The sequence below is a fragment of the Podarcis vaucheri genome (assembly GCF_965113315.1).
Source record: "Podarcis vaucheri genome assembly, chromosome: 3".
NCBI classification, from domain to species: domain Eukaryota; kingdom Metazoa; phylum Chordata; class Lepidosauria; order Squamata; family Lacertidae; genus Podarcis; species Podarcis vaucheri.
In genome coordinates this window covers 26,491,336-26,518,998 of record NC_138761.1, presented here as the reverse complement: position 1 = coordinate 26,518,998, position 27,663 = coordinate 26,491,336, and the positions used below count along the sequence as shown (strand labels likewise).

General features: G+C 42.9%; 1 protein-coding gene and 1 long non-coding RNA gene across 7 annotated transcripts in view; one reads left to right on the top strand and one right to left on the bottom strand.

Annotated features, from left to right (window-relative positions):
• Positions 1-27,663, top strand: part of LOC309529766 — a 589,156-nt gene that overhangs the window by 340,471 nt on the left and 221,022 nt on the right. The gene's annotated exons all lie outside the window — the stretch shown is intronic.
• HHAT (hedgehog acyltransferase) overlaps positions 1-27,663 on the bottom strand; it is a 195,262-nt gene that overhangs the window by 47,683 nt on the left and 119,916 nt on the right. For 5 of the 6 annotated variants that reach the window (XM_082217683.1, XM_082217680.1, XM_082217679.1 and 2 more), the window contains 2 exons: positions 20,274-20,475; positions 5,209-5,353 (listed from right to left, as the gene is read on the bottom strand). In XM_082217683.1, the coding sequence (XP_082073809.1) occupies positions 5,209-5,353; positions 20,274-20,475 (347 nt within the window). The remainder of the gene's footprint in view (positions 1-5,208; positions 5,354-20,273; positions 20,476-27,663) is intronic. The other variant, XM_082217684.1, reaches the window with a different exon arrangement.

The following is a 27,663-nucleotide window of genomic DNA, read 5'->3' as shown; positions in this document are numbered from 1 at the left end:
CTACAGCATAAAAATGTTTTAAATAAATAAAGCTTGCTTGGTGGTGACTGGGGTAGCTGGAAATTGCCCCCCTCCAGGTGGAAGATTAACCTTTCAACACTTTTTGTAGTTCAGGAGAGCTGGTGAATGGAGTGGAGGCCTTGCCATGCATATTTTTTCTCCAGTCTGACCCAATAGCTGGGTTGCATGTATGGATGGGGAAATCTCATAACTTTAAGGCATGGATGGAGAAATCTATCAATGTTGGTTTCTCTCGGTTAAATGCAGTCCCCCACATTTCCACATCAGTTTGCAACGGTGATGATGTTGGGGATGATTTTAAGAAGTCCTCATGAAAATTCACCAGCAGATTTGGGTGTGAGTTTCTCCACATATATTTGTGTGGGGTCTTGCATACAAAAAGGCTGAAATCGTTCCACTTAGCACCTGAGGAACATCACAGTCTGGAGCCTGTACTAGACCACCCAAAGAAGAAGAAGAGGAGGAGGAGGAGGAGGAGGAGTTTGGATTTGATATCCCGCTTTATCACTACCCGAAGAAGTCTCAAAGCGGCTAACAATCTCCTTTCCCTTCCTCCCCACAACAAACACTATGTGAGGTGAGTGGGGCTGAGAGACTTCAAAGAAGTGTGACTAGCCCAAGGTCACCCATCAGCTGCATGTGGAGGAGCGGAGACGCAAACCCAGTTCACCAGATTACGAGTCCACCGCTCTTAACCAGTACACCAAAGAGCTGATTAGTGAAAAGCCAGCTGTGTAAAATAGGACAACACCCAAAGCACAATCCCAATGGTGAACTCTTTCGGATCAGCACTCTGTTTTTAATTTGTGTAAAATAAAAACACCAACCAATAAATTATTGGAAGTAGGGAGCTAAGTAACATATGTATGCAGGGAAAGAAGTGTTTATTGCCTTGCGCCGTTATTTACTTTTTAAAATAATAATAATAATAATAATAATAATAATAATAATAATAATATCTTTATTGTCATTGCCCCCTTCGGGGACAACGAAATTACTCAATCCGTAATTTGTCTTTTGGCTCAAGCAGGTCCTTAAGGCAGCTGACAATCATTTATCAGAAAACAAACCACAACAGCCCATATAACAAAATAGGGAAAGAACATTAATATCTCAGCAGAACAGAGCAACAGACCTGGCATCTCAATTATTAAATTTCCTGAGGCACGTCTGCTCACTACCCCAAGCTAACTATTGCTCACTTAATGTTTCTTGAGTCCATACTCAATATTTTATATACAGTTACTTCTCAACAATCATGCTTCTCTCTTATGTTATGTTTCACCTTGCAATATCAAGCAGAATGCTGCAGGCCAGGATGCCAAAGTCCTCTACAAAAAGTAAAGAGGTACAGTGAATACTATGAGCTCACGTAAAATAAAGAATGAAGGAAATTTAGAGATCATATGGTAGTTTTGGGGTACCCAGAAACTACAGGCATTTGCAATCACTCTGACCTAAGGTGGCAACTTATGTGCATTACCAAAAATGTGGGCCAAAGAGGGCACAGATTTGCATAGCAGTTGCGTATACCATTTTATGTGTTGGTATCCAGCACTGCTGTCCTGCTCCCGTAGGGGACGTCTGCTTGTACATCTGAACTTCCCCACAGGTCTGGAAGACTCTCTGGAGCAAATTTGGGGGGCCCATGGGGGAGGAGAGGAAAGAGGGGTCCTGTTTCACAAGCAGACACCCAGTTGCATAGGACTAAAATACAATCCTACATGTACAGATGCAAGTTCAGAAATAATTACTGCAATTATTAGAAATGCAGTTGTCTCCCCACAAGGGGACAACTGGGACAAGGTGGCTTGTGGGACTGCTCCACCTGCTGCCCACATGCCGCTATTGATGGGCAACTTCAAGGACCTTGTTTTCCCATTGGATGGCTCTTTTATCTTTAAACTGTTCTTGGACCCTTCTAACAGAGGAGGATCATCTGACAGCCCTTCAAACAGAAGACAGTCCTCTGCAAAGAAGAGAACAGGGCCACCTTAATCTGATCGCAGGTCCAGGGCCTGTGAGTGTAGATTAAGTTGTACACTTACAAGTCCAAGTAGCTTTCTTTGATTTAAAATTGCAATGTTCCACTTCATTATTAAATACAATGCCTGCCCAAAGTCATTTGTTTCAACAGAACCCTGAGCAGTCAAGACAATCGGGTAATCTGGGAGAAAATCATGCTTTCGTCTCTTGCCTCTAAAAATAGTGTGTACATCTTCTTCTTCTTCTTTTTTAAATGCTGTTTTACCTTCCCTATGACAATGACTGGTTTTTCAGCTCTATGCAAACAGACAGAACAAATACCAGGTTATATTTGGCTACGTGCCAGGTGGCTGAAACAAGAACAGACCTTCGTACTATGAGCCTGTTCACCCAGTTCTTCATTCGCACATGTAAAGGATCCTGACAGCTGAAGGACAAGACCCTTTCAGACTACTGTAATGTGTGAACTCGGCGATTCTGGATATAGGATCCAACCATTCCTGTGACCAAGCCAGCTTTTGCTACAATGAGAATTATTATTGCCGAGTTTACAAGCTACATTTGCCCTGCATTTTGCTCACAGTGAAATTTCTGAGAGGGTTGTGGTTGGTACACGTCAGAAGACATTGGAGGGGACTCAAGGAAGTTTTGATGTAGCTGAAACACTTCTCAAGGAGAGTGATGGTGATGGTTCCATAAACCCTTATCTGGGATGTCCAAATAACATTGATTCTTTCAACTGGGCTATGTACCTACAGAGGTTGGCGCAGAGAGAGTGGTGTTGCTCTCTTGGTTTCCCAATGCCATGAATCGCTGCCAGTCACTGAGAGGGGGAGGACAAGGCATAGGGAGCTCAACACGCTGTATGAACAGTGCCGCCCTGCCTGTACCACCCTGCTCAGGCTATCTATGTCATTTGCCTCCCGATGACACTGGATGTCCAGGTGAAGACTGCTGCTGATATGGTGTTGGTTCGTGTTTGATCTGCTTTGTACATAATCTGTAACGATGCAGCCAGCACCTAATTCATAAAGATGGGCCTGATTACGTAGAAAACAAAACATAAAATGTCTGTTTTGCTGTACTTCAAACTTAAGCTACTGTTGCAAATGGCAAGGCAGATCATTTGAAGACAAAATAAAGAAGTTCCCATCCAAGAGAAAAGTCACCTTTCTTCTGCCGGGTTCAAAGATGCAATTTTACATATTTCAACCACAATCAGGAAGGATCTTACACTTTTCACAAAAACACCAAATTCATATCATTTGTGGACTAAAACACAATGACAATTTTCAGATATTGAGGCACGTGGTTTCTACTTGCAATAATGTTTCTACTTGAGCATGGTGTAACACAAAGTTTGGTATCCCTCCAAAAACATGATCTGGTCCCAAAGTTATCCTAGTGTGTTCAATCACGCAACTGTATTGTTTAACATGTTTTATATAACATACACGTGCAAATGCACAAATGGGATAACTGTAAAAAGTTCAGATCTGGACCTGCACTATAAGAGGCCAGCTGAGGAGTAGCAAATGGCTGCTCACACCTTTTAACCCAGAATTACAGCATAGTGTGCTGCGATCCCAGCACTCCCTGCTCTCTATTTATAGAGCTACTTGGCCTTTAATGTTAGGGTTGCCACATGTTGGGAATTTCCTAGACATGGACGGTATTCAGCCCTTGTAAACAGCATCCGGGCAGAAATCGCTTAAATGTCTGGGACGTATGAAAGCCCATGCATGGCAACCCTATATAATGTGCAAGACAAACAGCAAAGAAAAGTGTCCACAGCTCTATGGTGCTGCTCTGTGTTTCTGGGATGGGTAAGTGCAGAGCTTTTCCTGATGCTAGTGGTGATTCCTTGATAGTTGAAGCAATGGGTAATTAGGTGGCTGTGAACGAGGGAAGGAACCGCACAATAAGGAATTGTCGGTGGTAGCCTGCCATCTCACAAACTATTATTTGCAAAGTTCTTCTAGGTAACTACCTCTCACATAAATGGAGCAGAGGAAAGAGAGAGTCATAGAAAGATTATTTTTAACACTCTGTAATTTAATGTCTCTTACTTCTCAACAAGGAAGATGTAGTACCATTGCCCTGAGCAGTTTTGAAATTGAGTTTTTCACTTTTCAGTACTATGGGTCTGACCAGCAAATTGCTTAAAAGTGATATTTCATATCCTATTTACTGCACAATGGGGGCAGTACAGAAAAACAATTATTGCTGAGGCACCTAAAAACTCTGTATGATGCATACAGATGCAGTGAGTGCCTTCGATGAGGAGAGGAAACATTCCGGGCATCATAGACATTCTCTGCATCTGGTGACATAGTCCCCTGCCTATGAAAGTTCATGCTACAAAAAAAAATATGCAAAAAAGGTGCAAAATGTTGTGTGAAATGAAAATACATGAGAGCTCGTCCAACTGTGATGCCTACTAGTGTAATGGCACCTTTGAGAACTCCTGGCACCCACAGAATCTCTGAGCCTCCCTATACACACTCACTGCCCCCTTCATTACAAGGCAGCAAGGCTGGGTACCTTTGTCTCCCTTGAAAAACACAGTGAGCTGAAAGAGGAAGTAGGAAGAGCGAGACTCTCTCCCACTTCCTCTTTCATCTCTATATGCTTTTACATAGGAACACTGGAAGCTGCCTTACACTGAGCCAGACCATTGGGTCCATCTAATTCAGTATTGTCTACATTGACTGGCAGTGGCTCTGGACCCTACCTGGAGATGTCACAGGTTGAACAAAGGACTTTCTGCACGCAAAGCAGAGTAGAACTTAGTTGGATGCAACCCAATATTTTTTAAATGCTGCTGCTTAGTTTATCCAACTTTGGCTTTAATACTTGTCCACTTTTAGGGATTTTATATTATTGTTTTTTGTTCTAGTCCATTGTGCTATAGGACACTCCAAATACCAGCAGGAAATGCTTCTAAAAAGTGCCTGAAATAAAAATAAATAACAAAGGTTCAGGCTGAAAGCCAACAAGCCCTGGGGAAATGCTACAATGACTACTGCTGAGATGATGTCAAGGAGAAGGAGGACTAACTGAACAAAAAGCATATAGTGCAAGACACAGGGAACGGCGTCTGAGAAAGCTGCTCATGTGTTTTGCAATGCTGAATCAAATTCCAGGAAGGCATGTCTCATAATAACAATAATTTTAAAAAATCAGATTGCTATAGCTTGCCTTCTATGAAGATCCTCTTCCAGTAGATTCTGCCAACATGATTCCCTCCGAGAAAGATAAGGTTGGAGAAGATCAACCACATGGTGGACACAGATGCCAGAGCTGCATGGAGTCGCCGACAGCCTCTTGGGGACAAAAAATGGTTCTGAAAAGAAGGTAAGGTGGATTTAATACACAAGTTAGGAAGGGATAATTGCTGGGCATGTGGAGAAGTAAAAGCAGATTACCGCCATATTTTCTGGAACTGTCCCCAAATACAGGGATGTGTTTTCCCTTGGAAATAATATCAGAATCGTTAGGAACACAAATCCCTATGGAACCTAAGACATTTCTGCTTGGATACATAAAAGGTGCTTTCATAGACAGTGATCAAGAGATGGCAATCAATTTGATTACTTTAGCTCCTCTCACTACTTTTAAAGAGATTGAAAAGACCATGGTGAAAATGGTCAAACTAACCTACTACCGGAGAATACAAGCAAATAAATTCATGGAGAAACGGGTATTTTTCTTGATATATTGGAATAGCAAATATTATAACGTAGACGTTATGTTGTTTTCAGTTTATTGTTAAGTTCTCAGGTGGAGATTTTGTTACTGCGTTGTAAACTTCTTGTTTATTGCAAACCATAAAAATATCAATAAAATGGTTCTGAAAAGCAAATTTTAAACAGGCAGATAACAATAAAATCTTAATACTAGAAGGTTAGAAATAAATCATGGTGGTGTTAGGGTGACCGCTATAGGTATAGTGAAGTCGTGAGAGTGGGGAGAAACCCTTGCTCTCCTGTAAATGTTAATATTTTAAAAAAAGAGATGGGGAACTTGCCACTCTCCAGCTGTTGTTAGACTACAAATCCCATTACCCTGCCCCTGGCCTCGCTGGCAGAGGGTGGTGGAAGTGGGAGTTCAACAAATCTGGAGCGTGGCAAGTTCCCGGTCCTTGGTTTACAGCAATAAGGCATCATTCTAGGAAGAATTATCCGCTGCATTGAAAGTAACGCTGGAAAGCACCTTGGCTTAGTGCACCACATTTAAAGGAATTGTCCTGGGATTTATATAGGTTTTAAAAAACACCCCCCCCCCAACAGAGTCAATAGTTGTCTTCCAGGGGTACTACACAGAAAGTTTCAGAGCACATACGATTAGAAGCAGCTATATTTCCAGACAACTCACTGGTTTTGCAAACTGTATGGTTATTGTGCAAACCAATTAACAGGGAACTCCAAACCCAAGATCTGCTGAGATAAGAGGGTTTAGATTCAGCAGATCTTGGGCTTTCCCAACTGAGATGTGTACTCAGCCAGGGCTATGGCAGCCTAAGTCGCTCACCCCACTTTAGCTGGGACTCAGCTGGCAGAACTTGACTTACACTATAGTTAGTCCCCAAAAGGGGTTCTTCCAGCAGCGGGACAAGGAGAGAATTACATGTATTCCAACCCCGCTCTCAGCTCAGTCATGCAACTGTGCAACCCAGCAGAACATAGCTCATGAAAAGGGTGGCGTAAGTCAAATTCATCCAAGTTCCTTGTGAACTGTTTGGAACGGGGGAACTTACAATGGCGTTAACTTTCGCCATTGTAACAGTAGTGCACGTGTGTGCATAACTGTGATAATTATGCATGGTGATAGTGTTACAAGATGTGGAGAAAATGGAAAAGGAGAAGTTTCTCTTTCATAATAGCAGAATTTGGGGTCATCCAGTGAAGCTGAATGCTGAAATATTTAAAGCTTTCAGTGGCTGCTAGCCATGCTGGCGACATTCTTTTTTCCACTGCCAAAGGCTATATGCCTCTGAACACCAGTTGCTGGGAATCACTCAAGTCCTGCTAGAAGGCTTTTGACAGGCATCTGCACCGCAGGGGGTTGGACCTTGGGTCCCTTCCAACTCTACAATTCTATGATCTGGTTGGCCACTGTGAGCCCAGAATCCTGGACAAGATGGATCTTTGGCTTGATCTAGCAGGCCTCTTCTTATGTTCTTGCTTTTTTCATAAGCAGGGAGCCTGGATTGTGCTTGACAGCTTGAATGTTCAATACTACAATAATCAATATGCATTTCAAAAACAGCAACACAGAAGTCACTATAGGCTAAGAGCGAGTAGGAAAAATTAAATTCACATAGCAAACTAAGCACAGGGAAGTTAACTCAAAATATAAATACCTTTCCTGTCTCCATAATTTAGCTTTATGATTATTCTTCTACCATAATTGTTTTTATTGAAGGATCCAATTAATATTACTATATACCTTCCTCTATTAAAGCTGCTAAGAATTCATATCACTGGGTTAGCAGATTGTTTTCCAAAAAATCAAATCAAATAACTTTGGAAACAGAGGTTTTGCCACCGTAACACGCACATAGTTTTTAGAGGAGGAAAATCCGTAGGCATGCCACCCGTAGGCATTCCCTCCATAACACGCACAGACATTTCCCCTTACTTTTTAGGAGGAAAAAAGTGAGTGTTATGGTGCAAAAAATACGGTATGTTTAAACTTAACAGCAGAGAACTAGACACATCTGCTCAGATGTTCAAGGGAACTCACTCTCAGGTAAGCAAGTATAGGTTTGCAGCCATTTAATATGTGCAAGCAACAGTATTCCTACTTCTATTTGTTTCAAAGATAGCAATCCATAATTTATTACATTTTTTACATACCCTTGGCCATGTTTGTGAAGCTTTCAATGTTATGCATGTATAAAACATTCAGAGCTTTCTTATTACAAGGTTGACACCAACCACAGAGTACATTAATATTAGAGTGAACAGTCTGGAAACACATTTAGCCCTCTGTTGCACTTGCAGTATTTTTATTTGAAACTTTTTAAACTAGCCTTGCAGTGAACTGGGTTAAACTAGCCATAGTTTACTGCTAAATTACATGTTTCAAAACCGTAAGAAATGCCATTCATGTGGTTGGTTTAATTGCTGCTTTAAGTCCTCTTCTCATGTTATCCATATGAAAGGCTCTCTGTGTAGAAGGGGGAATGGGGGCTGACTCTGACCCCAAAGTTGCACAGATCCCAGGTACACCATCCATAAGTTGATGTCTGCACAAGAGAAGCCCACATTCACAGAGGAAAATGTTGTGATGGGTAACTGAAGCCGTGCTCAAGTGTTACTTTGTGACAGAAAATAATAGTTGTGTAGGCAGTGCTATTTTTCTAGAAAAAGAGGTGCCAGAACTCACCATGAACACCTCCCTCGTTCTCTTAGAATGGCAATGGCACCCACCTGAGAGGTGCTAGAACGGAGTTCCAGTGTGTTCCGGCTGAAAAAAACCCTGAGTTTAAGTCCACCTTTGTACAAAACCAACTAATTCAGTTCAAGTTCATCCAAATAAACTTTTTCTTCATAAAAAGTTCATCCACAGCCATTTTCTTTCAGCTTTTGGTATGTTGCAAGCCGCTGGGCTGACATATAGAGTCCAAACCAAATCAGGGTTCATAAACAAGTAAAAAGATGTCTGACAGAGAAAATGTCAACAGGTGAAGCTTTCCTTGTAATTGTATTTTTATAGAGGAAAAAGTTTACCCTTGTTTACTTTGTGCCAGCCACACAGCTGTAAAAGGCACAAGGCACCATTTGCAGTGTTCCTGTTATCCTCACTGAAAACAGGTCCTGTTTGAAGAGAGTAAATCTCTTCAGCAGAAAAAGATACAGAAAATGCCTCACATTCATTCCTTTTAATTGCTTAGCAATCGTGCTTAAGTGAGTAAGTGTCCTTCGCCATAGCAGTGCCCCCATATCTGCCTAATAAGCCTTAGAAAGTTGACTCCACATTTGTTTTTCTAAATTTTTCAGAGATGTCCAAATGATTTACTAGAAAGAAAGAAAGAAAGAAAGAAAGAAAGAAAGAAAGAAAGAAAGAAAGAAAGAAAGAAAGAAAGCTAAGGATTCGGGCCTCTTGCTGAATGGGTGAAGGGTATGGACATGAAGATGAGCTAGACATTATTAAGAGTTCTACCCCAAAATGAATGTAATTCACCTTTAGTTCACCTGGCTAGTATGGAATCTATCTTCAGAAATAGCTCATAAATTTTTGAACTAGTTCAGTGTACTCCATTAAACTGAATTAGTTCATTCCCAGCACTGGCTTTTACTGGCACTTCATTGAACACAAGTAGAACCATCTGGATGGTCATAACCCTGAATCCTGAGTTGTACTGTGGTTCCTACTTACACTCAAGCAAACACAGTAAAAAACAACAACCTTCAGACCTTCTCCAATCAAGTTTGGAGGCTGAGTGACCAAGGTTGGGAACACTGGAGGATGAGGCCAGCATGTGCTATTTACATAGTCTCCTTCTTTGGAGGTCTTTAAGCAGAGGCTTGACAACCATATGTCAGGAGTGCTCTGATGGTGTTTCCTGCTTGGCAGGGGGTTGGACTCGATGGCCCTTGTGGTCTCTTCCAACTCTATGATTCTTTGATTCTACATGAATTATTTGTTAGTAATACCCCACCTTGGGGTGTCATGAGAGTTCAAGCAGGGGTGCTTGAATAGGTGAGCAATCCTGCTCAGCCAAACATCAGTTCAAATCTTGCCAAGCAGAATCAGGGCTTCGTTTCTACTCTAGCCACCTTCCCTTGCCTGAACTTGTCTTGTGGCAAGCAGTGGGGCAACATGCACTCCAATCCTAATGTATTGTTATAGGAAGTTCATAAAAATACAGTGGATACCAACTTAATTCGTCCCGGGGGTCTTACCATGAAAAGTCCGTATCCAGAGGCACCACTTCTGAGCACATGCATGGCACGATAGAGCGCTTCTGCGCATGCGCAAAGCATGCAGAATGCTTCTGCGCATGTGCGCGCGACGAAACCCAGAAGTATAAACTTCTGGGTTTGCAGCGTTCATAACTCGAAATTATGTTACCCGAAGGTAATGTAACCCGAGGTACCACTGTAACTGGGATATCAAGGGACTTACTTCAAGCACAGTAGGGTAACTATCGTGTGTGTGTGTAACTATTAAATATGGATTTGGAAAGCATATTTTTATTATTTCATGGACGTTATCATCTTATGTATCAATTTTCTGACTGAGTATGAGAAACAGCACTAATAACAAACATGCATTATATTTTTACAAAGTGACTTACCCTTGTTAGCTCATCTATACCTATATATATCTATATCTACATCTATATATCACCAGTCAAATACAGCTTCAAAACTGAAGGCAGGAATGACTGATATCTGTACACAGACATTTATTGCATCAATCCAAAACATTTTCAACATATTTTCTTAATATTTACAGTTGCTGAAGCTCCCGACCTATGAACAATCCATAAACATTCCAAATGCGATAGGAAAGAAGCTAAATGTGGTTATTAAATATTCTACTGACAGATGTATAGATACTGATAGGATCAAACAGTGGTTCTGTATGCAGAGACAAATCATTTGTCCATATTCAAACATAAATCAAGATCATCAATCTAGGCCTATCTTCAATGGTTTTCCAGGGTATCATTAATTCATATATGACACGGGTAACTTTGGGATATGCCCAAAGTACTTACCGTATTTTTCGCCCTATAAGACGCACTTTTTCCCCTCCAAAAATGAAGGGGAAATGTGGGTGCGTCTTATGGGGCGAATGCAGGCTTTCGCTGAAGCCTGGAGAGCGAGGGGGGTCGGTGCGCACAGACCCCTCTCGCTCTCCAGGCTTCAGGAAGCTATCCGCTAGCTGTGGGAGACCCAGCTCTCCCAGGGCTAGCGGAGAGCTTGCCGGCACCCAGAAGCTTGGGGCGCGCTGACCTCAGCACGCCCCAAGCTTCTGTATTAGCGCAGCGGTCCGCTAGCCCTGGGAGAGCTCCGCGGCTCTCCCATGGCTAGCGGAGAGCTTGCCGGCACCCAGAAGCTTGGGGCGCGCTGACCTCAGCACGCCCCAAGCTTCTGTATTAGCGCAGCGGTCCGCTAGCCCTGGGAGAGCTCCGCGGCTCTCCCAGGGCTAGCGGAGAGCTTGCCGGCACCCAGAAGCTTGGGGCGCGCTGACCTCAGCACGCCCCAAGCTTCTGTATTAGCGCAGCGGTCCGCTAGCCCTGGGAGAGCTCCGCGGCTCTCCCAGGGCTAGCGGACTGCTTGCCGGCACCCAGAAGCTTGGGGCGCGCTGACCTCAGCACGCCCCAAGCTTCAGGATTAGCGCAGCTGTCCGCTAGCCCTGGGAGAGGCTCCCGGCTCTCCCACAGCTAGCGGAGACCTTGCCGGCACCCAGAAACTTGGGGTGTGCTGAGCTCCGCACGCCCCAAGCTTCGGGATTAGCGGAGCGCACCTGGGGGGGGAATAATTTTTTTTCCCTTTATTTCCCCCCCCCAAAAAAAAACTAGGTGCGTCTTATGGGCCGGTGCGTCTTATGGGGCGAAAAATACGGTAAAATGCCACAAGTCGATGTAAGCATAAAAGTTTGGCAGTCTAGAATGTGATGAAAATGGAAGGGTTAAGCTGCCATATGAATGGAAGGCGTGGGTATAAAAATACCATTATAATTTCCTTTTCTGTGCTTGAAATATGGTGTCAATTGATCGTCTGCCACTCCTGGTACTCAATCTAGAGTGTGTGAGTCAGCACTGTCCAGGCGAGAAATGTTGGTGAATATTTTGCAGTAGACTCACATCACAAAAACAAACAAGATAATAACAGAAAGCAACATATAATTTCAGCAGCGGCTGTGACTCTGTGGAAGGAAGATATTGCATGCAATTCCCTGCAGGACCAAAAATCCTATCCCTTGCAAGAGGGGCATCAGGGAGCCATCCTGTAAGGTGCTCTAGGAATTCAAACTCATTTTGCAGATTTCTGTGACAATATAAGCCACAGAAGAAATATCTTCCTGCAGAAGTTGTAAATGTGTGTACATGTTATTTTCATGCCGTGATAAAAATGCAATCAGCATTATTCCAAGGGTGAATATGATCTGTTCATTCAGCAAACAAATAAATCACCCAGTAGAATGTCCTCCAACCTTGAAGGCTGTATGGATTATGATCATTGTCTACTAGTGGTTCATCTGCAAATGTCCTAATCACCAGCTGCGACTACATGAAGCAGTTTGCCACTGTTGAGAAGTAGTCACTGAAAACTAACCGGGCATGGTTTCATCACACTGCAATGCTGGCTTCCTGAAGGTGATGCCATCAGTTCATGCAAGGACACACAGCAGCAGTCTTTGGTTGGAGATACAAGAGGGATGGACCCATTCATTTACAAGGTTACTGCTGGCTATTAACCAGAAATGGGGAGAGAGACCAGCTCACGCAAAGCCAGTGTCTCCATGCTGCTGCAATTGCCTACTTAGCGAGTGATGTCCTCAGTTCGTGCCAAGGCACAAAACTACAGACTTCTGTGGGAGGTACAGCACAGGACCGTATCTGCATTGCATGATATGCACCTTGTTCACCACTTGCCAGATTTTCTTCCTGGCAACCAACTGCAACAAGAGCATAAGAACACAAGAAGAGCGCTGTTGCATCGGGCCAAAGCCCAACTAATCCAGCCTCTTCTACTTGCACTGGTCAAGCAGATGCCCATAGGACAGCCTTTCTCAACCTGTGGGTCCCCAGATGTTGTGGAACTACAACGCCCATCACACCTAGCTAGCAAAGCCAGAGCTCAGGGATGATGGGAGTTGTAGTCTAACAACATCTGGGGACCCACAGGTTGAGAACCCCTGCCGTAGGAAGTCCCACAGGCAGTGGCCTCCCCACTTGCCATTAGCAGCAGTTTCCTTAGAAGAGGACAGCAACACATAGCCAAAGCTGACTGTGGAATTACCCATACAAAATCATCCCACCAATGAGGAACAGGCATGCAGCTCCACCTATGGAATCATGAAAAAGCTGTCCATCCATTAACCCTTTCCATGACCAGATCAGGTGAAGCTTCCTGTGTTCACTGAGTGTCCATTGAGGGACAGAATTTGAAGGCATAAAAATCAAAAGCAGCAATTTAAAAAGTATTAAATCATATGTTTTAGTCAAAAACAGTTTAATTGCATAAAAAGTGCACCATCTGTTGATTTCTCCCCCCCCATAAAAAATGGTAAATATCTTAACATCTTAATAGGACTAATTTTTAAAACGGGTATCCAACATTTAAACGTTACCCCCCCCCATACACAAAAATCGAAATAATCTCTTTTTTGTGCCTTGTGTCATCCAAATACACCTTTCAAATTAAACAGATGGAATTTTTATGGACGTTCACATATGACTTCCGCTGACATCTTTAGCTTCTTATCATGACCTAACTTTCAAATATCCTTCACATGTCAAGCACAGAAAGAAAATATGGGAGTGCCTGGGCATTTATTCTGCTGGAGCTGGCACAGAGGAAGCAGTAATTTACTGACAAAAGGAGAAGGGTGGACAATCAAGAGAGAAAGCAAAACTATTTGTGCTTCAAGTGCCTATAAATCAATCTGTTCATTTGATCAGACAGTTCAAATCCTTGCACATTCTTGTCTGCTGGATGATATTTCCTAATGCAGTAAGAACACTACAAAGTACAGACAGCTGCGGAGCATCTTGATAATCCAGTACCACTTGATAAATACTATTAAAGTGTGTTGCGTTGAATTTTCATGAGCTCTGATTGCTGCTGTGAAAGTTGCCCTTTTGGAAAGCATGAATATTTGTGAGAGGGGATGGGCGCGTGGGGTGTAGGGTCAATGTCCATCCATAAATATAAACAAAGGTGCCAAATAGACTTATCACTGCTTGACTCATCTGCCTGACACAGCAATTACAGGCAATGATTTTTGATCAACAAACCTGCAGTGAGAAAGCTGTGGTGAAATGTGACCCTAGGACTGAAGCACAAGCAAGATCTGCATTTGTGGGTTTGTTAGGGCTGTTGTATAGTCACTTTTAGACGATAAAAGTGTGAGTGTTAATCTACTGCGGTCTCAGGCATTCATTAAACAATAGTGGCAGCCTCAAATTTTACTTTTCAACCATCACATCACTAACCGAACAGATACAGTAATTAATATATTCCTTAGGGTCAGGGATAGGTGATTTTTTTTAAGCCTGAGGCTGTGCTCCCCCCCCACAGGTAATAATAATAATAATAATAATAATAATAATAATAATAATAATAATAAATTGTTATTTATACCCCACCCTTCCCAGTTCAGAAACTTAGGCTCAGGGCAGCTAACAACAAATTAAAAACACTTAATTGTAATACAACATAAAAGCAGCATAAAATACAGTATAAATGCATGAATCACAATAAAATTCAAAGTTCAAAAATCAATCCATCCAAACATTAGATAGTCACCAGGACTAGCTGGCTAAATTTGTCCTACTTGGGCCAGCGAGGAGGCCAGGGGAGAATTAGCTGTGGCGTCCCAGAGATGGTAATCTTCATAAAGGGGGGGGGGGAGAGAAGAGAAGGGAAATAAAAGATCAGGCTGAGTTCAAATTAAAGGCCAGGCAGAATAGCTCTGTCTTACAGGCCCGACGGAAGGAGGTTAAATCCTGAAGGGCCCTAGTCTCATGGGACAGACCATTCCACCAGGTCGGAGCCATCACTGAAAAGGCCCTGGCCCTGATGGAGGATAATCTGACTTCCTTAGGGCCCGGGACCTCTAAACTATGGTTATAACCATGCCAGAGGTGGGTGGAACCAAAATCAGCAAGCACACATACACGTAAGTGGGGAGCCCGTTGCAATACAAACAGTTTCACACCCAACAGTTGCTGAGCTCGCTCACACCATTTTGGTGCCCTTGGAATCAAACCCCCCCCCCCCCCGGATTTTTGACTCACCGACAAGGACTTTCCACCTCTCTCCCACCATTTCAGGTTAAAATAAGATTATTTATTTATTTTCCCAGCATCACACGGTCATCATACGGTCGCGAGTGAGTCAATCGTGCCTAAGTGGTGGTGGTGGGGATGTCTGTCTGAAAAGAAAGCCTGTATTTATTTGTATGTTTGCAAGGTAAGCTCTCCGTAGCTTTCCCCCTGAACTTATTTTCACTGATTCAGAAATGGGCTAAATAGTTAAGAGGAGAATGACTAACCTTGCTCTCCAAAGACTAAATCATAAAGCTGGCTTTTTGGTTGTTGTTGTTGGGGTTTTTTTTTTTAAAAAAAAATGAGATGGATTTTTCAGTCACCCCTTAAGATGAGTCATCTGCACGTAGTTTCAATTGATGCTTGCTTTTTGCATCACTCAGTGCAGGAATGTTACTGCTGTAAAAGTGGTATGTGTCCTGGTTCTTTTTATTTCTGGTCTGCTGGGGATTGCTCTTCCGGCACGAAGATTTATTTAATTATATTTTTACTCATTTAAAATAAATTACAGATTGATTTTCAAACCCAGTGCTACCCAGAGTGCTTTATAAAAAGAATAACACACACACACACACACACATGAACATATAAAGCATAGCGCAGTTTTAAAACAAAGTTAAATGCAGACATTTCAAAACAGTGCAAAATGTTACTAAAGCCAGCATGAACAACATGATTATAAACTCAGAGAATCTTAAGAGTTGGAAGGGAACCCAGGGTCATCTAGTCCAACCCCTGGCAATACAGGAATCTTAGCTAAAGCATCCGTGACAGACGACCATTTTCCCCCCATAGGTAAAAACAACCCACAGCCACAACCAGATTAGCGATGAAAAGCAGCAGTATGATTGTTTGTAAAGGTAAAGGGACCCCTGACCATTAGGTCCAGTCGTGACCGACTCTGGGGCTGCGGCACTCATCTTGCTTTATTGGCCGAGGGAGCCGGCGTACAGCTTCCAGGTCATGTGGCCAGCATGACTAAGCCGCTTCTGGCGAACCAGAACAGCACACAGAAATGCTGTTTACCTTCTACTTGCACTTTGACGTGCTTTCGAACTGCTAGGTTGGCAGCAGCAGGGTCTGAGAAATGGGAGCTCACCCCATCGCGGGGATTCGAACCACCGACCTTCTGATCGGCTAGTCCTAGGCTCTGTGGTTTAACCCACAGCGCCACCCACATCCCAGTATGGTTGTTAAGAGCTGCTTAAATGCTGTCAAGGGGCAGAGCCTGCTGAACTTCACACAGAATTGAGTTCCAGTCCCCATGACTGAAAGAGCACGTGCAATGTACCTACACTGGGTATCTGCTTAAGTCTAGATCACAGGTAGGCAAACTAAGGCCCGGGGGCTGGATCCAGCCCAATCTCCTTCTAAATCCGGCCCACGAACGGTCCGGGAATCAGTGTGTTTTTACATGAGTAGAATGTGTCCTTTTATTGAAAATGCATCTCTGGGTTATTTGTGGGGCATAGGAATTCGTTCTCCCCCCCCAAAAAAATATAGTCCAGCCCCCCCCCCCAAGGTCTGAGGGACAGTGGACTGGCCCCCTGCTGAAAAAGTTTGCTGACCCCTGCTCTAGATGCTTGCATGGAGAATCTAATGTATATGGAAGCCACCAAATGGACTTACCCAGAAGAAAGAAAGTATATGCACTGATACAGACCTTCTAACCTGTAGTGTACACACAAGGGCTGCTCATGTACCCCTGTGGAAGCAGGGACTGCCCATTTGTTTCATTGTCCAGTCACACTCTGCATGCACCATTATGTTTTCTGAGTGACAAACCTGCTGGATTACACCAAAGTCCCATCCAGTCCAGTATTCTATCTCCACAATGGCCAACCGGACAGCTTTGAGAAGCCCACAGCAGGACATAACTGAAATGGCTGTCCCCTACTCATGATCCCCAGTTAAGGAACTGCCATGTTCTCTCTGATCCAGGAGGTAATAATATACAGATATCATGATTAGACAAATCACAGGCACAACTAGAGTGGACCCTAAAAATATATCTTAAAGCAAAGAGCACTTGATCATTTGAAGTTTCTAAGTCGTTTTCAAGGGCAACCCCATGTAGGGTGCACCGCAATAGTCCAATCTGGAAATTTCCAAACATGAAATATCAACATTTCTGCCCCAAAGGGGCAGACAAAGCAGTTTTGGCCACCAAGGCCACCTGAGACTCTAGTAACAATGTTAAATCCAGGAGCACTCCCGAGCTATAGACTTGCTCCTTCCAGCAGAGTACAACCGCATCCAAGACAGGCTGTCTCTCTATCTCCCAGACTTGAGAACTCGGTACATGTAACACCTCTGTCTTTCAGGATTGAGCTTTGATTTATTGGCCCACATGCAAACCATCGGTGCCTTAAAACACCTCAGCCACCTCTCCCAATTCAGATGGAACAGAGAGATAAAGCTGGGTGGTTGTCAGCATATTAACAACACCTTGCTCCAAATCCTCTGATGACAGATTCCAGAGGTGTCATATAGATGTCAAATAATATGAGGGACAAGATGGAACCGTAGTGGACACCAAGGGACAACTTCCATGGTGCTGAACAGTGCTGCTGCCCCCTTCACTACTTGCTGGAAATGGTCCTGGAGGTAGGATTAATAATAATAATAATAATAATAATAATAATAATAATAATAATTCATTTATAAGCTGCCCATCTGGCTGGGCTTCCCCACTCTGGGCAGCTTCCAATACAATATTAAAATACAGTAATGTCTCAAACATTAAAAGCTTCCCTAAACAGGGCTGCCTTCAGGTGTCGTCTAAAAGTCTGGTAGTTGTTGTTCTCTTTGACATCTGGTGGGAGGGCGTTCCACATGGCAGGTGCCACTACCGAGATTGAAACCACTGAAGTAGAGAGCCTCCAACCCCCACCTTATATTTCACAAATTCGTTTCATCCATTTTTCAAAGGTGTTCAAGTTGGCTTTAAAATGGTCCGTGATGACATCAGCATTCAATAATATCTGACTCATAATGCAAATGAGTTTTTGACGCAAGCTCTCTCATTCCTCTGCAAATGGTTTCCTGCGTATCATTTAAATGGAGCACTTTGAACTTGTGTACCTATTTTGCGCCTGTACTTTCTGCATTCAGACTAAGTGCTCAGGAAAGGAAGCTGCTGCGCTGGCAGTTGGTTGACACACATTTCGTTGCTTGAATGGACATGAACTTTTCAAAAGGGAATGCAATTTACAGAAGAAAATCCAGGTGCGTACCAAGAGAAGAGCATTCGTTATGCAAATGTGACTTTTACAAATGCAAACCATCCTTGTGTGTTGGGGTGGATTGTGTGTGGTAGGGTAGTTTTCGCATCCGCTTCTGGTATGCTCTTCAGTGGGGAAGGTTGGATATTATGCTGGGATGCCTCTCAATTCTGCCTGAGACCCAATACCAGGAAGATTCTTGGTTGTCTCGTAGCAAGTGCTTTGCTAGCGCTTTTCTGGAAAGCAGGCTGGAGGACAGATTATATCCCTCCCTAAATTGCCCCAGAAGCACAAAGCACAACTCGGGGGGGGGGGGTCGTGATGCTTATTTGACCTCCCAACAGCAGAGTCATTGCTGTTAACCAGAAGAAGAAGAAGAAAAAGAAGAGGAGGAGGAGGAGGAGTTTGGACTTGATATCCCACCTTTCACTCCCCTTAAGGAGTCTCAAAGCAGCTAACAATTTCCTTTCCCTTCCTCCTGCACAACAAACACTCTGTGAGCTGAGTGAGGCTGAGAGACTTCAGAGAAGTGTGACTAGCCCAAGTTCAACCAGCAACTGCATGTGGAGGAGCGGGGAAGCAAACCCAGTTCACCAGATTATGAGTCCACCACTCTTAACCACTACACCATACTGGCTCCAGGAGGAAAAGAGTGGAAGGGGGCAAGGTGGTGGGGAGATGAGTACTATGTTCAATACACTGGTGGGAATATGGCTGTACAAATGCACTGGAAAGTGTGCAATAACAAGTTGCTTTGATGCAACTTCACCTAATCTCCCCGCAAACAAATCAAAACGAATGCTCATTAAATAGCTGATGTCATCTAATCTTCTCGCAAACAAACGAGGATGAATATTCAATAAGCAGGCCGCCTAGAAGCACCCAGTGAGAGAAGATGGGATTTGCACAAAAGGATTTGATACTCACATAGCAAGAATCTATACTGAATTGCACTTGGGGGGTGAAGCTTCACTACCAACACTGAAGGGGTTGAGCTGTTGAGCATATGTACGCTTCTGTCTCACTAGCAGGGCTTCTAGCACAGAAGATCTCATTCAAGATACTTGCCTTTTAGGTTTCTCCCTTGAACCTAATCCAGAATGCGGCAGCTAGACTGGTGACTTGGAGGGGCCGCCAGGACCACATAACACTGGTCCTGAGAGATCTGCATTGGCTCCCAGTACGTTTCCGAGCACAATTCAAAGTGTTGGTGCTGACCTTTAAAGCCCTAAACAGCCTTGGCCCGGTATACCTGAAGGAGCGTCTCCACCCCCATCGTTCTGCCCAGACACTGATGTCCAGCACCGAGGGCCTTCTGGCGGTTCCCTTATTGCGAGAAGTGATGTTACAGCGAACCAGACAGAGGGCCTTCTCGGTAGTGGCGCCCGCCCTGTGGAATGCCCTCCCTTCAGATATGAAGGAAATAAGCAGCTATCTTATTTTTAAAAGACATCTGAAGGCAGCCCTGTTTAGGGAAGTTTTTAATATTTAATGCTGTATTGTTTTTGAGACTCGATTGGGAACCGCCCAGAGTGGTTGGGGAAACTCAGCCAGATGGGTGGGGTATAAATAATAAATTATTATTATTATTATATAACTTACCAAGCTATGAGATACAGGCAGACAAGAGACCCAAATAACTTCCTTTGCACTAAATCGGGGTGGCCCTTCAGATGTTGTTGTACTACAACACCCAATATCCGTTACAATTGGCCATGCTAGCTGGGAGTGGTGGGAATTGAAGTCTAGCAACTTCAGATAAATGAACAAACAGCTGCACTAAATTTCTAAAGATGGCTAAGCAAAGTAAAATCCCCTACTGGATGACCTTAAGGACTTTTAATTACCGTTTGTTGTCATTGTATTTCGCAGCACAACCACTTTCTGTATTATGTAGCTCTAGAAAGTTGCCAATTCCAAAACTCGAGTCCAACAGGTGGGCACATTCTGACAGCCCTGAACCACCTGAAGTCTCTAGTCCTAAACACAGTTCTGAGCATTACAAACATGAAAACCAATGAACTTACAATTAAGTCACGGACAGCTGGAAGAGAAACCAGCCTCTTCACTCCATTTTCGGCCGCTACTCCAAGCCAATTAAGTATCGCCCAGGACCAAAGGTAGCTATAGCCGCCGTGCCAATAGCTTACAAAAGCGAACGTGATTGCTGTGGAGAACAGCATCTTCAAGATGCTGCAGCGGGATCCTCCCATCGGGATGTAAATGTACCTGCCAGGGAAATTATAAGCAGAAGTAATTAAGACTTCATTGAAATCACAGCAATACAACTACTGCAATATAAATTTGTTTTTACCAGCAGCTCTAAAGTGCTGCCTTGACTAATTACCTGACATTTTCTTTCCGAAACCTCTATAGTTTCTTAAAGACAGTGGATGAGTTTGTGTTGTTGTTGTTTTTAAAAAATAATAATTCATGCTTTTTGGCAAATTGAAGCATCTCCCTCCCCCTGCCCCCACCTGGAAGATGCCAAAACTGAATACACAGGCTATGCCACATTCCCTGTGAGGTTAAACTTTAACAACAACAACAACAACAACAACAACAACAACAACAACAACAACAACAACAATTTATTACTTATACCCTGCCCATCTGGATGGGCTTCCCCAGCCACTCTGGGTGGCTTCCAACAGAGTATTAAAAACACGATTAAAAATAGACAGTGTGTTGGAACAGGATATTAACCAGGACCAAGCAGTCATCTACACAGCAAATAAATAATTCCATATTTACTTGCATGGTTTCTTAAATCTTTCCGCAATAGGTTTGTAAAACACTATTGTTGGATGAAATACTTTCTTTGAAAAGTTTTGGTAAAACCTTGTTTGGTAAATTTTAGTAAATTTAAGTAAATTTTAGTAATATCTTTGCCTTCGTTCACATTGTTTCTTTTTTACTTTCTGTTTTATTTCCAATAAGTATCTATACAGAAGTATTACACAAAGTTCAGAGCTGCTGCTGAGAATGGAAGCATTCAGTTCTTCCTCTCACTCCCACAATTTACCTGACATCATTGCATCGTATTTGACTATGTCAAACTCAGAGTAGGCACACTGAAATCAACCGACTTAAGTGCATGGATTTCACTGGGTTTACTCTGAGTATGACTTAGTTAGATACTGGCTCTTCTCCACATTGGCAGGGATGCTGGTGGAGTGGGGAGGATCAGGCCATGTAATGGAACCCAGAGCAAGGGTAAGTTGTAATGTATGTCACACAGAGTGGGGAACCCAACCCAAGACTTCCATTTTTGTAACATGGTCCCAACCTAAGTTTTCCTTTTAAGGTAGGAAATGCAATCAGTCATTTGATCCATAATGTTTACATTTATAATTATTATTACAGCTCCACTGGTTTTGAGGGGAAATGAAGTCCCCTTCCCAAGCGATATTTCAAAGAAATAGAAACAAATTGTACAGGATTAAGGAGATATAGATCTAACTAAAGAATGCAATTAGAAGTAGCAACATTTAATTCTCAAATGCTTACGACATTTCAGAATCACTATTCATCTCTCTGTATGATGGTCAACACCAGCCTTTGAGGTCTTTCTGTTCCATAAATCAGGCTTCCATCCTCAACATACATCTTCTTAGTGAATAAACCTCATTGTATGAGGTGGCATCTACTTCTGAGTAAACCGGCACAGGGATGCATTGTTAATTAGTGCCATTTCCCCCAGGGAATATTTGATTATTAGATCCTGGTCTCAAACACACAACAAAACTAGGGAATTGGGGAATGGGAAGTGTAATAAGAGCCCTCTACTCTTCATGTTGAGGCTCCGCAAATGTTATCGTAGCTGGAGGTTATGCAAGCAGCCCAGAAGTGCTTTCTAAGTGCTATCCATCCTTGCAATTTAGACATTCCAATTGAGAGACTGCCAGGCTTTCTTCAGTAGTTCTGCACTGGCCGAAAACTCCTTCTGGGGAAACAAACCAGGACTCATTTGAAGAACTGGACATGATCTATCCTGTGTGGTTTAGATTCTCTCATGTTGTTCTTGCATACCTTCAGTATGGAATATATACAAGCCCCCCACCCCTCATGTAAAAATCAGTTCTAATGATAGCTAAAACATGGGACATAAAAATTTCCAATTGACAGTTCAATTGGGTTCTTTTAAAAGGATAGGTCTCCCTTCCTCAACCCGCAGTTCCCATTGGGCCCAGCAAACACAGTCAATGGCCAAGGATTATGGTAGTTGTGGTCCAAAACATCTGGATAGCACCAGGCTGAGGAAGGCAGCTCTGTCTGGCAATATATCTGTCAGAATCAGGGTTTGGAAGTCAGAAAAAGCAGAGCACTGTGTGTTTCCGCATCAGTAATATGCTGTTGTGCTTGTTAAGCTCATCTGAAGTTTTTTTTAACAGCCCTAGCCAGCAAGGTGAACATCGCAGGACACAAGCTGGTCCCTGAAAGGATAATTCAAGAATGTTTTCCACGAAAGCATCCTCTAACTATAGCAGATTCAGGCTGCTTCTCATCAGGAAACTCCTCTGTTTGTGCAAATGATCTCAATTGGCACCAATGTGACCATCACTAGGAACAGCCTTAGAAATGACAACTTTAATTTAAAAGCGTGCTTTCAATTACAGTTCAGTTTACACGGTGTCAATTGGCTCTCCTTAGGTGACTGCTCAGGCAGCTGTACAGGAGGGAAAGAGATTCAATTATCTGACTTTTACAATCTAGTGCCAACAGTTGGTTAATTGAGCATTAATTCCTTTTTGCTTATGAAAAGTCTTGGATGTGAATCTTTGAGGGGGGTGGGATCCAGGTATAGTTTTAGTGTTGACAGTGGAACCATTAAGAGCTAGATGGTAACACATTGCACAAGCGGTGTCCGGCTGTGACTTAAAACTGATGAAAGATTGGACTCAAGCTATACTAGTTACCAGGTTAAGTTCAAGGTGCTGGTTTTGGTGTATACAGACCTATACAGCTGGAGACCTGGAGACCTGAAATGTCCCTGGGGAAACTGGATACCTGATGGATACCTCATCAATCCCTGCACTCTGCAGTTGAGGGCCTCCAGCAGACAGCATCTTATCAGGAGGTCCATTCCACCCAATGTAGGAACTGGGCTTTTTAAGTTGTGACATTCACACTTTGGAATTCACTCTGCTTGAATATTAGCCAGGCACTCTCTCTGCTGTCTTTCCAGCACCCGCAGAAGATTTTTTTCTTCCAACAAGCCTTGTATGCAAAGATCTTTCCAGGTCTACATTGGACTTGTTTCTAAATGTTTCATATGTTTTATAGTTTGTGTGTTTGAGGTCCTGCACTTCTTTGGGGAAGAAGGGCAGGATATAAATTTAATAAATAATAATGATAGTGGCAGTTAGTTCCCATTGAAATCATAGGAGACTTAATTCACAGCTGATTTGTCCCACCAGCTTCACGGGAAACTGTGTACTTATAGTCCTGGTCTGTCCTTCCAATCACATTTATGTAGATAATGAAGTATTTGAGTAGTAAACTCGGAACTACAACTAATCCAGAACGCGGCAGCTAGACTGGTGACTGGGAGCGGCCGCAGAGACCACATAACACCGGTCTTGAAAGACCTACATTGGCTCCCAGTACGTTTCCGAGCACAATTCAAAGTGTTGGTGCTGACCTTTAAAGCCCTAAACGGCCTTGGTCCAGTGTATCTGAAGGAGCGTCTCCACCCCCATCGTTCTGCCCGGACGCTGAGGTCCAGCACCGAGGGCCTTCTGGCGGTTCCCTCATTGCGAGAAGCAAAGCTACAGGGAACCAGGCAGAGGGCCTTCTCAGTAGTGGCGCCCGCCCTGTGGAACGCCCTCCCACCAGATGTCAAAGAGAACAACAACTACCAGGCTTTTAGAAGGCATCTGAAGGTAGCCCTGTTTCGGGAAGCTTTTCATGTTTGATGTATTATAGTATTTTAATATTCTTTTGGAAGCCGCCCAGAGTGGCTGGGGAAGCCCAGCCAGATGGGTGGGGTATAAATAATAAATTATTATTATTATTATTATTATTATTATTATTATTATTATTATATTGCCTTGAGTAATAAAATCTGGAGAACTCAACCATTTGCCGTAAATGCGTGACATTTTGTTTGGTTCTAATAAAGGTATTGCCCAGTCATGGATTGTGAAGTCTTTACTCTAAGTTATAGAATTTTTATCTACCTAATGAAAAAAGCCTGACAATTTAAAGTACAATAAAAAATTGTCTAGTAAGCTTTCATGTGCATGCACACCTCTTCAGATACACTGTGTATCTGACGAAGTGGGCATGCACATGAAAGCGTATACAAGAACAAACATAGTTGGTCTATAACAGGGGTCAGCAAACTTTTTCAGAAGGGGCCCGTCCACTATCCCTCAGACCTTGTGGAGAGCTGGACTATTTTTTTTTGGGGGGGGATGATCGAACTCCTATGCCCCACAAATAACCCAGAGATGCATTTTAAATAAAAACACACATTCTACTCATGTAAAAACACTAGGCAGGCCCCACAAATAACCCAGAGATGCATTTTTAATAAAAGGACACATTCTACTCATGTAAAACACACTGATTCCCGGACTGTCCGCGGGCAGATTGAGAAGGTAATTGGGCCATATCCGGCCCCCGGGCCTTAGTTTGCCTACTCCTGGTCTACAAGGTGGCTACTAGATAATTTATTTTTATTTTTATTTCGACTGCGTCAGACCAGCACTGCTACCTACCTGAATTTAAAGTATTTCTTACTGAAAAGTAGCCCACCTTGTATTGGTGGTGATTGTGCAAAGCACTCCTTCTACAACTGCACTAAAGGGAAGTCTTCTTTCTGCACATAACTGTTAAGTCTCTTTCTGCACAAAACTGCTCCATTTTGGGGAAGCCTTGCTCCTCTTTTCTCATGCTTTCTGAGAAGTTCTGCTTGTAGGCTTTTCCCTGCTTTTGCACACATTGTACGAACCTGCTCTTCACGCCTAGCTGACCACATTCACAGAACTTGATTATTACATTGTCTCATGCTATGATCAATCATTAAGTAACAGACATCCCAAGCTCATGGAAAACAAACTGTACCTGCTCTCCATGCCTAGCTGACCGCATTTACAGAACCCGATTGTTATATTGTTTGTGCCAATTAATCCCTAGTTACAATTCAATTAGGAGGCTTCACGCCTGTCCAGTTCTAGCTCAGATTCTCAGCCTCTCCCCATCAATGATAAATGATCACATGTAATCCCCACCTTTCAGATGTAATTCCCGCCTTAGTACTTATGTTAACCAATTACAAGTTTCTGTGTGTATGTATCAACCAATCAACCACAGGCCCACCTGGGGCAATGCTTGCAATATTCAATAAAATAGGCTCTCAGGGCCCGCCCTGACAGACGCCTAGCTACACCTGCCTCTCTCGTCTCCCGTGATTTTTCATTTCTACACTGCACAGCATCCTTTTTCAAGTAACTGGGCAGCTTTTTAAAGTCAGCTTATCTCTTGCAGGCAAGCTGTTCCATTTAAGCAGCACATCATAATTTTAACTCACAAGATGCCCATTAGTGAATTGGACAGATTATGTAAATACTACCCTTCAAATCCCTATTGCATCACAAACATAATTACTGAAATATTTAAGAATGACATTTCTTGAAGACGTAAAACTTTCAAACCCAATTACCACTTCCTTAGTTTCTTACAAGTGTTACCTGCAGCACAGTGAGACAGCCTTTTGGAAGCATTTGTTTGTGCTTGCAAACTCTGCTGCTTAATGGCTTCAGTATTAGACTTCCCAAATCCATCATGCTTTCAATAAATCTGCTTACAAGCTGCCTCTGGATGAATAAGCACTCTGAATTCCTGCAAGATCTGCATTTTTGTGGCATTTTCACCTTATTTGCATCAAGCCATCTGGTTTTGGGTTGTTGTTTTTTTACAATATTTTAACACTTTCACGCCAAATCTTCTTATTTCTTATTAATTAAACTTGCATGTGCCAGAGAACTGCAATGTCCAATACAAAAACATCATACACATGGAGGGGCAGTGGGCCCATGCTACAGCTACTTGCAAGATGGGAGAGAAAGGTTGGTGTATGAGCAAAATGCTGCAAGAATCGGGGTGGGGATGTAGAAACAAATTAACATGCCTCCGCCCATCTCAAATGTTACATTGCATGTGCATTGTGACTGTATGAGTAGTCTCTCTGTTCAATCGTGCACATAGGATTTTCAGTTTGGAGACTGCAAGGATACTACAAATGGAGGGGTGAAGGTCAGGATGACCAATGGAGAGCCAGGCTAAGGACCTCTAAAGCCATTTAAGAACCTCTGACACCATTTTAGAGAGCAAACTAGAAGCTAAAAGCCTGAAGTCATTTTCTGAGAGCAAAGCCTCTCTCCTGTTTGCAACTGTTTGCAAAGAGCAAGTGTGGTTAGGATATTTTGTAGAGGCAGCTAGCTTGCACCTGAGGTTAAGCCATTTCTGAGAAACGACCCCTGACAAAGGCAAGTAGCAGGACGTTTGCTGACCGCCAGGCTCCAGGTGCTAAACCACACGACTCACTTCAGCACATTTCTAGGAAGCATGTGGTCAGGGGCAGTTCCAGGAACTAATAAATAGGTTAAGTAGATTATAAGCCAGTAGCGCCACCTAGTGGAATAGGCAACTTGGAACCGAAAGGACACACCAATTTATTAATTGGTTGAGCTTTAATGAATATGCATCAATGACTATAGGAAATTGTCAATCATTGGCTAAAGGGATGCCAAGGGGCTGAACTGTGCTTTGCAAAAAGGGTATATGAGTTAGCTACCCCCAAGGAGGGGTGGGCATTTTCTCATTTTTCTGAAATGCACCCTTTGCTTTTGTCTGACAAAATCAAATAAAAAACTTTTTCTTTAAGAAACTTTGCTGCCTGATTTTTACATTCCTGGTCTGTATTTCTGAAGTCCCTTTCACAAAGTCAATGATGCAGGGTGACCGCAAGGGACACCTACACACACAAAAATTGAGGGCTTTTAATTAAACTTGGTGTAAGGAATGTTCAACACCGCTATGGCAATACATGGAGAACCAGGGCTACGAAAATATGACTATGCAGATTTGTTTCCCTCCAGAGAGGTCTTGATCAGGGTCAAGAAAACATAATTAAAAATGGAATTCCACCTGAGCTTTGCATGCACTTTATGGAAATCAGAGAAGGTATTTATGACTCTTAATATGATTATCTACTTAAAGTCATCCAACTTCCAAAAGTGATTTAAAGGACACACTGTCCATTATGGAACTGTAAAAAATCTATGACAGCCCTCTCTACCATCCATTATTGCTTTTCCTTGGTTGATAATGAAATATTTGTGTCTTTGAGACATGCTACATGGATGTATTTCAGACGAAGGTAGGAATGGCTGAAGTGACTTTTGGAGA